The sequence below is a fragment of the Rhinoderma darwinii genome, chromosome 3 (genome assembly GCF_050947455.1).
Source record: "Rhinoderma darwinii isolate aRhiDar2 chromosome 3, aRhiDar2.hap1, whole genome shotgun sequence".
NCBI classification, from domain to species: domain Eukaryota; kingdom Metazoa; phylum Chordata; class Amphibia; order Anura; family Rhinodermatidae; genus Rhinoderma; species Rhinoderma darwinii.
In genome coordinates this window covers 80,391,600-80,407,428 of record NC_134689.1, presented here as the reverse complement: position 1 = coordinate 80,407,428, position 15,829 = coordinate 80,391,600, and the positions used below count along the sequence as shown (strand labels likewise).

The window sequence follows — 15,829 nt, the reverse complement described above, 5'->3', positions numbered from 1 at the left end:
TATTTTTGTCTTGCTTTATGAGAAAATACATTTATTTTAAGGCTAAAGGAATGAGAAATAACTCTGAATTACACATACACACCTGAGCATTAAAGGAGTTTTTATATAATACAGTTTTATCGCATGTCAATCAAACATAAGCGCGAGACAGGAACTTCCACAGATGTTGACAATGTACAGGTCCTGCCACTGATTTTAGTTAGCCGCTTTAAAATCAATAGAATCAGTCGAAGTTCTTTAAACCACGAGTGATCAAAGTGCTGGGACCTGGTTTTTTTCTCAATATCAGTGGGGGTTGTTAGACCTGTCATAAAAGTCTAATTCTGGAAAGCCTCTTTTCCTATTTTATCAGCAGATGTTACACAGTCATTGGCTTTATGCATCCCTTTTAGAACCTTATATGACTCAATTTGTTGCTCCTAGTCCCCATTTTAAAATCTGTAACAGGGTAACTGCTCCTAGTCCCCATTTTAAAATCTGTAACAGGGTTACCTATTTTTGCAAACTATAGTACAGGTATCTTTTTATGTGGCAGAAGAACCAATGGGCCACCTCAGGCACAAGTTCCTAGGTGCAATTGCAACCTCTGCATCTCTTAAAATGAGGTCTCCTGAAAATGCACACAGTGATGAGACTGCACAGGCCTAATACTCATGGATAGTGAACACAATGATATCCCACCACTAGGATAACAAACATAGTAAATTCACAGTACAGGTATAATAAATACAGTGATGTCACAATACAGAGATAATAAACAGTAATAGCTCTGTCGTATTACATAGATAATGACCAAAGTGAATTAACAGCACAGGAATAATACTCGCAATAATGTTACAGTACATTTGATAATAGTAAGGAAAAAACCCAAAACAAAAGGGGAACTTTAATAAAGCGCACATCCGACAATGAACAGTGTGGAGTGCAGCTATAGGGGCATTATACTGTGTGGAGGGCAGTTATTCGGGCATTATACTGTGTAGAGGCAGCTATGAGGGCATTATACTGTGTGGGGGCAGTTATGGGGGCATTTTACTGTGTAGAGGGCAGTTATGGGGGCAATATACTGTGTGGAGGGCAGTTATAGGGGCATTATACTGTGTGGGGGCAGCTATCACGGCATTATAATGTGTGGGGGCAGCTATGGGGCATTATACTGTGTGAGGGCAGTGTCAGGTGGTGTATTATATACAGTAGGCTCAGGGGATAAATATGAATTCAACGGTGTAGCGTTCAAATGGGGGTGTAATATGCAAAAGGGTGTGGCCTAAATAATCATTTATTAATCATAATCGAGGTTACATGTTCAATTAACCGTGATTTTTATTTAAGTCATAATCGCCCAGCCCTATGTTCAGCTAGGATATGCCAACCTGAAGACCAAAAATAAAGAAAAATTGCAGATTGATCAATGGGAAGGGTTAAAACGTATAATAAATAAAAATAGGTATTAAAGGATTAATCTCAAAGATTTACATTATGCTGCTCTCTAATGGGAATAAGGGTTTCAGTACTAAATCACATGTAAAATGGAATAAGGATTTGAGTAGGAGTTTGCACTTGAACGAGTTAACCACTTTATAGAAAAAAGTATTACCGAGATATGGGGATTTACGCAATTTATGGTCACAAATAGATTATACAGTTCCATCGCCTTAAAGTTCAAAATTGGAAGAAGGCACACAGCTAATGATTAAGGACCACAGTGATATCACAGTACAGAGGAAATTAACACATTGATGTCACAGTACAGGGATAATTGCTGCAGTGATGTCACAGCAAGGGGTAATAAGCACGGTCACAAAGCTTTGTCAAAGTGATTTCAAACAATGATGTCAAAGTACAGAGAATAAACAGTGGTATTCTCTTATGTGGCTGAGTGATTGTTGGCCCCCCTAACACCATAGGGACCACGTGTGACTACAACCTCTGCACCTTCTATAGTTACACCGCTGATTCCATCTACAGCTCTTCAAAAACATGTTTGACTGTTTCCATAACTCCTATAAACTTTACATGTGCGGTAACCTCTCCATTCAGTCTTTGCCTGGTGTCAGCCATAATGGGACAAACTTTATATCCTGATAGGTGGGGTTCCCAGAGGTGGGACCCCAACCTATCAATAATTTATGGCATATTCTGTGCATACAGTATGGCATAAATGTTTAAAATGGAAATTTGTCATAGGATGGGTAGCATTAGTTGATTTAAAGGAGTTGCCCCATGAGATCCACTCCCTTCCATATGCGCTGTTAGGGCATATAGACAATATAGTGGGGGTCTCGTGCTCGGAACCCGGGGGGGGGGCGCCTCTGTGCCAGAGGGGGAAAGCTGCTCTTGCTCTGGCACACCTGACGTCCATGCAATACAAGGAAGCAAAAAAGTTTTCAGGCCAGCTTCTATTTATAAAGGGTTTTTCTCGGTTTATTATCACTAAAATGCTTTATTATACTTTTCTATTTAAATTGGAAGTAAGCACCACGGTGCCTGTATAAATGAATCTGTACTTGCTTACATGATATCTGTCAGATTGACAAATTCTGGTCTTGACCACTATGTCCGCTCTTATGAATATGGAGGCCAACCGACTTTCCCCAATGGCAGATTTTGGGTAAAAGACGAGTTGGACATTTGGTCATGCGGCGATACATGTATAAACTATACACAGCACCAGCCACCACCATACAGCTATAGACCCTGAGATGATGACTCAGAAACAGCATTGTCATGCAATGTATAGGCACACCTTGAAGAGGATCTGTCACTACTTTATGAATGCCCTATCTCCTAACTAATCTAATATGCGCTATAATGCTTATAACTACAGTGTGATTTTTTTTTTAAAAACGCTTACTCTTTGCAAAGTTATGAGCATTTTTCTAAATATGCTAATTTAGCTATACTTGCCAAATGGGAGGTAACTCTTTCTTTTCACTTTGTCAGTGTAATGTTTTCTGTATGACGCTGTCCAGTTGTCATACAGCTTCACCCCTTCCCTGCCCAGCAACTCAGCGTGATCATATAGTATACAGCTTCCATTCCCGACTGTGTTTTCAACTGGTGATACCTCTGTTTGTTTCACAGCTATAACTGCGATCCTGGTGTCCTATGAAAGATTAGCCTGAGATATGGCTGTTTTAAATGATCCACTTCCCTCCAGCCTTAGTCTCTCACACTGTGTGAAGCAGCTTCATGCTGATAGGACAGCGTCAGAGGCTGTGAGGTAGTTCCACCTCCGGAGAATCGCTAGTGTTGACACCCACTTGTCAAGTGTAGGCTCATTTGCATATTTCGAAATAAGCTCATAACTTTAAAAATAATAATTTTTTGGGGACACAATTTTCACTATCGTTATCAGTGTGACAGCGCCCATTAGATTAGTTAGCAGATAGGGCGTTACTAAACTAGTGACAGATCCTCTTTAAATGATGTCAATAACACTCATATCAGTCTTTAGTCTGCCTTACTACATATAGACATAGGTGTAGGGATATACTGTATCTGCCATCTTGCTTTGTAATTTGTAGAGAAATAATTATTATTCCTATCCTTCTTTAGGTAAACGTTATTTGTTATAACTACCAACTCTGGAGAAGGTTAGGCCTTAGCTTCTGTTAGGAGGCAATGCTTACCATTTGTTAACCTGATATAACAGATAAGTGCCATATATCCCTTATTATTGCATTCAGAGTAACAAAAAAATTATGTTTCATTATAGGATATCCAACATAAAAATACAGTTGGCAAAACTGGACAGTGAAGCCTGGCCTGGAGTTCTTGACTCTGAACGTGACCGTCTTATCTTAATAAATGAGAAAGAGGAGCTCTTAAAAGAAATGCGATTTATCAGCCCAAGAAAGTGGAGTCAGACTGATGTGGAAAGACTAGAATCAGAGAAGAAGCGACTGGAAGAAGATTTACAAGCTGCAAGAGACACACAGAGCAAAGCACTTACTGAGAGGTAAAAGACCAGAACATAAACATAAACTCCCGACTTAAACTAATTTACTTTGGTGGAAAATGCGGCAAATGTAATGTCTCATTCACACGATAATGTGCACCGTCCGAGTCCCGTCAGTTATCCGTCTAAAGATAGGACATGTCCTATCTTTTCTCGGATTGAAGAATTGGGTCAGTTTTCATGGACCTGCTTCACCCGCTAAAGTAAATGGCTGCCACTCAGATGCCGTTAAAAATGTCCCGAGTGGCACATCGGTGGTATGCAACTGGCATAAGGTACACACCTCTCAATATATTTAGCTAATTTTTTGCTTTCCGTGCGACAGAAATGTGAATCTATGCCTGCTATAAGCAGGTGTATATATGTGCTTTAACTTACACCAGTCTCTTGCGTAAATTATGATGAATCTGTCATTCCAACAGAGGCCCCACGCCATTTGGATAAACCTCACCTACTTTTCTCACCACTTTGGGGAAACGCCGAGAAAAGTAGCTTTTTTACCCCAGAAAACTTGCGTAAACCTTTTGATATATTCCTGCAGTGTCTGTTCATTTGTCTAAGACTCTTCAGAAACAGTATATAATAAAACTACTTTATAATTGGTAGTTTAAGTATCATAAACATATTCTGTACTACTGTATTCATAAATACACCAGGAAAATCTCCTGACAATCTCCCAACATATACGCCAATGTGTGTATGCCAAATTGGTGTCCTTTTCGCATATGTTTGGCCAGGATCCCACAGCACCAACTGTATTGAAAGCGTAGTTGACTGCCCTTTTCAATATAACTGTATATAAAAATAATATATACAGTATTTTTATTGCAGCTAATGGCAGACCATACAGCCAAAAACAAGGTATGCCGACACATACCGGCTGACACACTTTTGGCATATGCTAGGTAAATGTGTGCTTAACGTATGGCTCTAATGTGATGAGAACAGTGTCTTATGTATAGACAGATGTATGCAGCTATGCCTATAAAGTCTCATACATCTATGCAGAAGACTGTTAACTTTAAGTCAGAGCCTTTCATTCGGCGTATACGCCGCATAATCTCCTGGCGCATACACTACCGTTCAAAAGTTTGGGGTCACCCAGACAATTTTGTGTTTTCCATGAAAACTCACACTTATATTTATCAAATGAGTTGCAAAATGACTAGAAAATATAGTCAAGACATTGACAAGGTTAGTAATAATGATTTTTATTTGAAATAATAATTTTCTCCTTCAAACTTTGCTTTCGTCAAAGAATGCTCCATTTGCAGCAATTACAGCATTGCAGACCATTGGCATTCTAGCTGTTAATTTGCTGAGGTAATCGGGAGAAATTTCACCCCATGCTTCCAGAAGCCCCTCTCCCAAGTTGGATTGGCTTGATGGGCACTTCTTGCATACCATACGGTCAAGCTGCTCCCACAACAGCTCTATGGGGTTGAGACCTGGTGACTGCGCTGGCCACTCCTTTACAGATAGAATACCAGCTGCCTGCTTCTTCCCTAAATAGTTCTTGCATAATTTGGAGGTGTGCTTTGGGTCATTGTCCTGTTATAGGATGAAATTGGCTCCAATCAAGCGCTGTCCACAGGGCATGGCATGGCGTTGCAAAATGGAGTGATAGCCTTCCTTATTCAAAATCCCTTTTACCTTGTACAAATCTCCCACTTTACCAGCACCGAAACAACCCCAGACCATCACATTACCTCCACCATGCTTGACAGATGGCGTCAGGCACTCTTCCAGCATCTTTTCAGTTGTTCTGCGTCTCACAAATGTTCTTCTTTGTGATCCAAACACCTCAACCTTTTTTCCAATCTTCCTCTGTCCAATGTCTGTGTGCTTTTGCCCATATTAATCTTTTCCTTTTATTAGCCAGTCTCAGATAAGGCTTTTTCTTTGCCACTCTGCCCTGAAGGCCAGCATCCCGGAGTCGCCTCTTCACTGTAGACGTTGACACTGGCGTTTTGCGGGTACTATTTAATGAAGCTGCCAGTTGAGGACCTGTGAGGCGTCTATTTCTCAAACTAGAGACTCTAATGTACTTGTCTTGTTGCTCAGTTGTGCAGCGGGGCCTCCCACTTCTCTTTCTACTCTGGTTAGAGCCTGTGTGTGCTGTCCTCTGAAGGGAGTAGTACACACCGTTGTAGGAAATCTTCAGTTTCTTGGCAATTTCTCGCATGGAATAGCTTTCATTTCTAAGAACAAGAATAGACTGTCGAGTTTCACATGAAAGCTCTCTTTTTCTAGCCAGTTTGAGAGTTTAATCGAACCCACAAATGTAATGCTCCAGATTCTCAACTAGCTCAAAGGAAGGTCAGTCTTATAGTTCCTCTAAACAGCAAAACTGTTTACAGCGGTGCTAACATAATTGCACAAGGGTTTTCAAGTGTTTTCTAATCATCCATTAGCCTTCTAACACAGTTAGCAAACACAATGTACCATTAGAACACTGGAGTGATGGTTGCTGGAAATGGGCCTCTATACACCTATGTAGATATTGCATTAAAAAACAGATGTTTGCAGCTAGATAAGTCATTTAGCACATTAACAATGTATAGAGTGTATTTCTGATTAATTTAATGTTATCTTCATTGAAAAAAACTGTGCTTTTCTTTCAAAAATAAGGAAATTTCTAAGTGACCCTAAACTTTTGAACGGTTGTGTATGCCAAACATATCCATAGGCTCTTATTTACCTGGCATATGCTCGAAGTGTGTCGGACCCTTATGCACTGGCATACCTTGTTTTTTGCTGTATAGAATAGCATTTAGGTAGATGCCTTCAGTAGAAAAATTTTACTGTATATGGTCCTATGGGCGAGGTATGCCACAATATGCCTAAACAGCAGTTTTTCATCGGAAGTATACATTGGGAAATCCTCCCAGCGTATACCTCTGATGAAAATCATGAACCTGAGCCTTACCTTTTTACCACAAGCACTAGACATTTCTTGAGTTTACTTGCTCCTGAAGAAACCCATAATTTGTAGTGAAAATTAGGTATCTCATTGGTAAAAGAAACCTATTCTAAGGAAGCCTCCTGTTTTCTGTCTTCTCTAACAATGTGTTGAAAGAATTCTATCCAGGCACATTATTTCCCTTTTGTAGTTTAAAAGACATGACAAGGATGGGTCTGGAAATTACAAGAATGTCTATGTATATAGATCTTCTTTTAACCGACAGAGTCCATGATGAAAGGAAGTAGATACTTACACTATAGAATCTACGGAATTCATGGTAGATACATAAACTGCACATATATTATTATTTTGTTTTATAATTTCGTCTTCCAGAAGTCAGGAAATGATTCTGTAAATACCTGGATAACTATTTAGTCTTGAAGTCTACCAGATCTATAGGAAGAGACACATAGATTAGAAATGGCAAAGCACAAAGTGGTACCAGTCTAGCCTGAATAACTGTGGACAGGTTGCAGTAGGTAAAAAAAAGAAAAACATTTTTTTTTATTTTTTTTAAATCAAATATTTTTTAATGATTTTTCAAAAATTGTACAATACAAAAACAAAACTAAACATACAAAACCCTCCCCCCAGGCACCATCTCATATGACAAAAAAGAAGTATGCGGTTATACATATTCCAAACAGCAAGGAAGCATTTCACAAGGGAACATTTACAGTACATTTTCAAGACAGACATATATCTTCTTTAGGCACCCCCATTCTTACCCCCCCCCCCCACCACAGTATACACGTAAAAAAAAAGCATTTACACGGCACATGGTGTAAATCCTGAATACCAGTGACCTTTCATTCCTGCTTTGGATTTCAATTAAACTATTGCAATATTCCTCATAAAAACTTTGGCTCATTTCTTCACTGCACAACAATATAACTGAATGTCTTTAATATATCCTAGAAAAAATAGAAGATATAATAGATGTGCTATATGCCAACTAACATGACAGCTGAAAGTCAAATTAACAGTGATTGTTTTGACACATTTCTATTTCCATATGAGCATTTCAAAATACTTCTAGATAAAGTTTTAAAAAAAAGTTACAAAACAATGTATTCCGCATATAAAATTCCCATATAAAATAAACTCATTCCTGTTTGCGTTCTTTTCAAACTGGAAATTAAACTTACTTCTTCTTACCCTGTTGAGAGTACCGTATCCCGGCAATATACTGTGCCACACACTTAACCCCAGAGATATACTATGCCACGATATGTGCCCCCAAAAATATTCTATTTTGCCCAATGTATCGATATACTGTATAAACAAGACCCCAGAGCAGACCTCAAAATAAATTCAGACCTCAGACCAGACCCCAATATTAATTAGGTCCCACACCAGACCCCAAAATTAGTTCAGACCCCTAAATAAATTCTGACACTAGAACCATACATTTATTCAGACCCCTAAATAAATTCTGACACTAGAACCATACATTTATTCAGACCCCTAAATAAATTATGACACTAGAACCATACATTTATTCAGACCCCAAAATAAATTCAGATCTCAGAATAGACCCTAAAACAATAAAGAAAGAGCAAAAGGCACTAGTATTTTTTTTGTTTTTGGGTGGGGGCTTTCACTAAAAAATATATATTTTAACAAAAGTTAAGATCATTCCGTAACTGAATAAAGTACAGTTTCATATAAAATCCTCTAGCTGATTAGATCTTTTTTTTATTATATTACTGTCATATATAATATAAATAATGATTAACAAAAAACAATGATGGACATAAAATGACTTTGGGTTACTATCATTTCATGTTCTCTGTATCTCCTACCCCGAGTTTGAAGTGACAGCGGAAGATGTTGCTGGCACGGTGGGTGGTACAGTTCAGTTGCAATCGGCAGGGTTCCGACATATACCTCCAACGGGAGGCTGCAATGTATCCCACTGTATAGGCATACAGTGGGATACGTCGCTAGAACGTCGGTAGCTCTCTGGCCGTGCACTATGGCTCTAGAGAAGCCTCTGACGTCACTGTCCATTTATAGACAGTCACGTCAGGAGCTACAATACCGAAGTCCCCAGTCAGAGCATCAGAAGCTCTCTAGCCAGGAACTCTGTCTCCGAACTTCCGTCAGTGGTGTCGGGATCTTCCTGACGTATACGTTTAACTTATACCTGTGACGGAATCCATACAGTGGCATCCGTCACGCATAGGCTCCCATGTTAAAAAAAAAAAAAAGGTAAACAGTACCTCGCGATATACGCGGAGCCTCATGGACACGTTTAGCGCTTACATCGGGAGCTTTCCCAACAAACTCACGAAATGTAGGGCAAAAACGTGATGTGAACTAGGCCTACACTTTATACCACTAAATATTTTTATGATGACAAAATATACGAAATAAACATAAATCCAGCGTTAACAAAACTTGGGGCCACAAAACAATACTTTATGTCACATCGTTTCTATATGGTTGTTTTTAACCTAAAATACCTTTCTAAGGCCCCATGCACATGACTGTATTTTCATCCATCCGTAAATACTGTCCGTAAATATGGATCCGTGGTCATCCACAGCTTATCCGCATATATGGAACGTAGTGCATTCGTATATATACGGATCTTCAAAAAGACTAAGAAAACCACAATTGATGTGCAACATCTGCAAACCTGGCGTCGCCTAGCAACGCTTCCATAATTACGGATGGCTACGGGTGCACATCCATAGCCATCTGTAGTTACGGAAGCGCCCATAGACTTTTATGTTGAGTCTGTGCCGTAATTACGGACAAGAATATGATATGATCTATACTTTACGGATTATTTCTACAAAACTGACACCCATCTGTAAAAATACGGAGAGGTGTCCGTAGCCCATGGAAATGAATAGGTCCATAATTACGGTCCATAATTACGGATGAAAAATATGGTCGTGTGCATGGGGCCTTACCTAAAAACGGTCATATTAGTCATATTCATACTAGTGAAATAACGTGGCCACAAATTTTACTTTGCAGATGTAATCAACAAATGATATCTTATCGTGAAACACTTGAAACTAACAAACTAAGATAGTTCTTAGATGTGCTTGATAATGATGGTCTACAATGAGGTATTAAGGTTATTTAACTGGTAGGTTGAAAGATATTGGCATACAAATCTTCGTTCACATCTGCGTCAGGGCTCCGTTCTGGCGTTCCATCGGAGCTTCCCATCAGAACGGGACCCTGACTAAAACAAGTTTCTGTTTGCATCACCATTGATTTCAATGGTGACAGATCCGGTGCCAATGGGTTCCGTTTGTGTCAGTTGTGCAAGGGTTCCTCGTTATGATGGGATGAATAGCGTAGTCGACTACGGTATTGATTCCTTCAAAACGACAGAATCCTTGCACAACTGACAAAAATGAAAACCATTAGCACCGGATCCGTCACCATTGAAATAAATAGTGATGCAAACGGAAACCTATGGTTTCCGTTTGTTTCAGTCAGGGTCCCGTTCTGATGGGAAGCTCCGATGAAACGCCAGAACGGAGCCCTGACGCAGATGTGAACGAAGCCTAAACACAGAGCATTAGAATAAACAGGGTTACCAACCTATCCATATTTCACACGATCAGTGAAAAATGAGGCCATTTGTGGCCTGTCTGGCATGTCCGTGTAGGACTCTAATGACCTCATATTTCACAGACTGTAAAAAAAAAAAAGGAGGATAAGGAACACTGATGGTAAAAAGAAAAGTAAACTAAACTGTAAGTTATGTTTTTGAACATTTTGTTTGCAGGACATTCTTCGTATTGCATCATGTAGCAAATAATACAAGGCACGAGCAATACCCTAACACCCTTTTTATTTTAGTTACCTAAGGTGTCGTTATTATTATTTGTTGTGTAATTATGATATGTAAATTCTTTTCAGTAATGACACTAGAGAAATATGGGCACTTAGGGAAACAATAGATAACCGTTATCTATCGAAACACACACTGAGGATGCATTCACCCACATTTCACATACTAGAATTTAGTTTTCTAAGATGGTTGCGTGTTTCACAATAGGCATTTTGTTTTCATTCCATGTTAGACACTATCTTTTCTCCTCTTATGTGCGCATTTATTGAGAACAATAGATATAATAGCTTTGTTTTTGTCAGCTTGTTTATCGGCACCTTTGTGGCCGTCTTTCATTTGAAATGTAACTGCAGTTTATGGATTTGATATAAATAGTTACAATTTGTGTCAATTGCAGTCATATTTTTATGCATTTGGGTTGTTTAATTATTAAATCAACAGTCTTCACTTTGCGATCGGTGGGGGTCCAACTGCCGTAAGCCCTACCGATCCTGAGATTGAAATGGCTGCAGCTCTGCTTTAGTGCTCTGTCCCCTTTTTAGTTATTCCCTGTGCAGAGGCGCTGCCGGCCATCAACTGTACAACTTGGCCGCAATCCGATGAATAGAGCTGTGTAGCACCTCCCTGTACAGCGGTGTCCCAGAGTGCTGCTCTGCTGGGAAAAACAGTGAATAGGCCGCATCACTGCTTTACTTCTTTAGTAAAAGGATATTCCCTTCATACAAAGCGATGGCATATGGCTAGGATATGACTTTAAAGTTCTGACTGCTGTGACCCCCACAATCCTGAGATTGAAGGAGCTGCAGCACCCTCATATATTAACCAGAGTGAAGATAAGCTACAATCACTCTGGCGGACACCCAAGTCCGTATCTCACGAGGACAGCCCAGGGAGTTCAATGGGTACTGCAGGGGACTTGAACACTTTCTGCCAGGTTCCCTCACAGAATACATCTAAATACTGGGAAATCAAGGCAGTTGAACATACTGGAATTGTAAAAAGGGAATTGGAAAATAGTTTATACCAGCTGCAACAGGCGTAAGATTAACTAGTGCTAGAATTATTATAGATAAAAAGTAAGAAAAAAAAAAACTTTCAGTGGAAAAATCGGCAGCACATCTCCGTGTGTAAACAGGTAGACTTTCTGCCGATATGATGATAATGTATGGGGACGAGCGATCGGAGTAACGACCGCTCGTCCCCATCCATAGCTCCGTGTGACAGGAGCAAACAAGCGCCGATCAACGATGTCTCGATCAGCGCTTGCTGCGCCGGCCGATTATCGGGCGGTGTAATAGGGCCTTTAGAACATATACCAAAATAAACTAATTCCAAAGTTAAATATGACGCTAAGGGCAAGGTTGTACTTTCCTCGACTATACTACTACTCTCAAACTCTTGTGCTTATAAATTGTGATTTAAACAAATAATAGTAAGAGTTGAAGTGAATAGTAATGTGTACTTTACTTTGTATACTTGTCCAGTCCTTTTTATTATTATGCAGCTTAGGCCTCTCTTTATATGATATTAATGAACTTGCAGCATAGAATAACATCGCGTATTGGTGTGTTTTTCTTTCTTTAGATTGAAGATGAGCAGCAAAAGAAACCAGTTGGTCAGGGAGTTAGAAGAGACAACAAGGTTAATTGCATCACTGCATACACAGCTAAAGAGGTATGTACATGAAGGTGTATAATATTATAGTGTGTAATAATAATCACACTAAATAGGGTGTAATGCTTGCATAACACCACTGTATTCACTTAGTAATATACATTCCTTACAATATTCCCAACTGAAAATGTGTGACGTTGGTCAGCCCAAGCTATTCTCCTAACCATTGGAGTCCATCTTTTTTTTTTAAAGTTATTCAAATATGTAGTGTCTGATAACCTGATCTGATTACAGTGAATATACAGTAAAAGTGTCCTATGTATATTTGACTATGTATCCACCTACTTTATATTATGAGAAAAATTAGAAGTTAACTAGGGGTTCACGAACCATATAAAATAATCTGTGATTGCAAAATATGAATCCCTGTCTCCCTCTTCAATACAAAGGTGTGCAGCAGCTCAGATTTGTATTACAGTTCCGGGCCACAGTGCCCCGTCCATACAGTGCCGTGTCCATACGGTGCCGTGTCAATGCTCCCAGACAGTACCAGCTACAGTGCTCTCCATAACAAAATCCATCAAACATGTAACCTTATAAAGCCAGACATAACAAACCAGAAAAATGTCCTCTCAGATCCTGCTACAGATGCCCTTCATATCATTGCGAACCATAGTGTACCATCAAACAGTGTAAGGTATACATTTTACCCATACAATGGCAGCCACAAATTCTCTATAAAGCAAACAAGGCCCAGTTTTCCCAAACACGCCGCCGGCGGATACATGCCTACTTCATGTTCCTTTGTTCATGCAGTTCACATGAAACTTCCTCTTCCTGTGCCGACCCGCTCAGTAGTAAGAACTATCCTACCGGAAGAAGCAACCTTCTTCAGGACCCTCCTGCTGGGAAAGAGATGTACAATGCCTTTGTAGTGCCTTGAATCTCTAAATCTCTATTGACATATATTATACATTTTATTATGTATATGAAACGCTCTAATATATTTGTGTACTAAAATCACTTTATAGTATTATGTGTTTCCTCATGATAATATATTTTATTTATATTATGTTTTCAGTCTCTCAACTAGCACTCAGTCACTTTCATCAGGTAGCAGCCCTGGATCATTAGCGTCCAGCATGGGATCTCTAGTCACCTCCAGTCAGGATTCTTCTACATCTGCAAGTTGTACTGATTTGTACTATGAACAGTTAGATCAATTAGACATGGAATACCAGAACAACATGGACTTCTTACTTCAGGAAGGAACATCTGGGTTTAGACCTTCGGGTTGTATCACTACTATTCATGAAAATGAAGTGGTTAAATCTCAGAAGACTGATCCAACAATTCGTATCCAAGCCTTGAGATCCTTGTCTGGTACACCTAAATCTATGACATCGTTGTCTCCCAGGTCATCAATTTCTTCGCCATCACCTCCTTGTTCACCTCTTGTAACAGACCCTCTTTTAACAGGAGATGCTTTCTTAAGCAATATGGACTTTGATGATTTTGATCTAAGCAACCATTTTTCAGAACTTGGTCTTTCTGCAGACAACTATCTACATGAAACAGAAGGCAAAGCTGTTGGACAAGGTAAAAAAAAAACTAACAGAAATGGTTAACCGTGCTTTCAGGTGCTGCTCGTGACACATTATCATTGTGTTGTGGAGCCAGTCAATGCGCCTGTATTACGGCTGTCTGAAAACTGGCATACGTTGTATTTCCACGGTGCGCACCACAGCTGAAGTACAATCGCATACAAATACATGCATTTTAGCACAATTGTGGTTCTCTTTGCCCCACCAAAAACACCAGAAAAAATGCCATATCCAGAGCATTCTGCGTTTTTTGAAAAAAAAAAAAGCATCTGAACCCAAAAACGCTGCAAAACCAAAACACTCTTTATGCAGATGTTTCACTAAATACTTTAAATGAACATCTGGCTGCAACATTTTTTACCTAAAAAAGTCAATTAAAACACCACAAAAAACGCAGCAAAACGCTGGGTGTGAATTCAGCCTAATAGCCCCATGATAATAGACACTCAAGATCATGATGTCTTCACACGTGCATTTTTTGAACATAAAGCTTCTACTGTATCTTTGTATTGGTTAGGATAGATCATGTGACACTAGTATTTTATTAAGAGCCGAACATATATATAGAAAGTTTTATGCTCTATTATTCATTAATACCAATTCCATGGGATTATTTAGGCCTCCCACACGCGGATAGAACAGTTGCGGAATTTCCATCTGGAAAATTTCCATCTGGAAAATTTGCCAATTCCCTCTTCTCCCACTCTTCACACACTGATAGCAACACTGCAGAAGAAATGCCTCCCGATCTGACCCCCTTAGACTTTTATCTTTGGGGTCATCTGAAGGCAATTGTCTATGCTGTGAAGATACGAGATGTGCAGCAACTGAAACTACGGATACTGGAAGCCTGTGCTAGCATTTCTTCTGCGGTGTTGCTATCAGTGTGTGAAGAGTGGGAGAAGAGGGTTGCATTGACAATCCAACACAATGGGCAGCACTTTGAACACATTTTATAAGTGGTCAGAAACTTGTAAATAACTCATGAAAGAATAAAGTAACGTTAAAACCAAGCACACCATTGCTTTTCTTGTGAAATTCTCGATAAGTTTGATGTGTCACATGACCTCTTCCTATTGAGAAAACTAAAGTTGGATACAAAATGGCCGACTTCAAAATGGCCACCATGGTCAACACCCAGCTTGAAAAGTTTCCCCCCGCCCATATACTAATGTGCCACAAACAGGAAGTTAATATCACCAACCATTCCCATTTTATTTAGGTGTATCCATATAAATGGCCCACCCTGTATATATATATATATATATATATATATATATATGGGAGGTAGGTTTGTTAGCCAGGGCCTGCACCCACAAGCTGCCTGTGCTGCTGGAGTTTGTATTATCTACAACCAGATATAGCTATAGGAGGTGCAGATGTAGCATCCGCAACTGAGCCCCGGAGCTTAAAGAGGCTCTGTCACCAGATTTTGCAACCCCTATCTGCTATTGCAGCAGATAGGCGCTGCAATGTAGATTACAGTAACGTCTTTATTTTTAAAAAACGAGCATTTTTGGCCAAGTTATGACCATTTTTGTATTTATACAAATGAGGCTTGCAAAAGTCCAAGTGGGCGTGTTTAAAGTAAAAGTCCAAGTGGGCGTGTATTATGTGCGTACATTGGGGCGTTTTTACTACTTTTACTAGCTGGGTGTTCTGACGAGAAGTATCATCCACTTCTCTTCAGAGACCATAACTTGGCCAAAAATGCTCGTTTTTAAAAAATAAAAACGTTACTGTAATCTACATTGCAGCGCCGATCTGCTGCAATAGCAGATAGGGGTTGCAAAATCTGGTGACAGCCTCTTTAAGGGGGCCCGAAGTCCTATTTGCCAAATAAGAAGACACCAATATTAAAA

At 39.5% G+C, this 15,829-nt stretch overlaps 1 protein-coding gene across 2 annotated transcripts in view; it reads left to right on the top strand.

Annotated features, from left to right (window-relative positions):
• Positions 1-15,829, top strand: part of WWC1 (WW and C2 domain containing 1) — a 210,153-nt gene that overhangs the window by 136,495 nt on the left and 57,829 nt on the right. For both annotated transcript variants that reach the window (XM_075856421.1, XM_075856420.1), the window contains exons 9-11: positions 3,719-3,961; positions 12,334-12,423; positions 13,445-13,962. In XM_075856421.1, the coding sequence (XP_075712536.1) occupies positions 3,719-3,961; positions 12,334-12,423; positions 13,445-13,962 (851 nt within the window). The remainder of the gene's footprint in view (positions 1-3,718; positions 3,962-12,333; positions 12,424-13,444; positions 13,963-15,829) is intronic.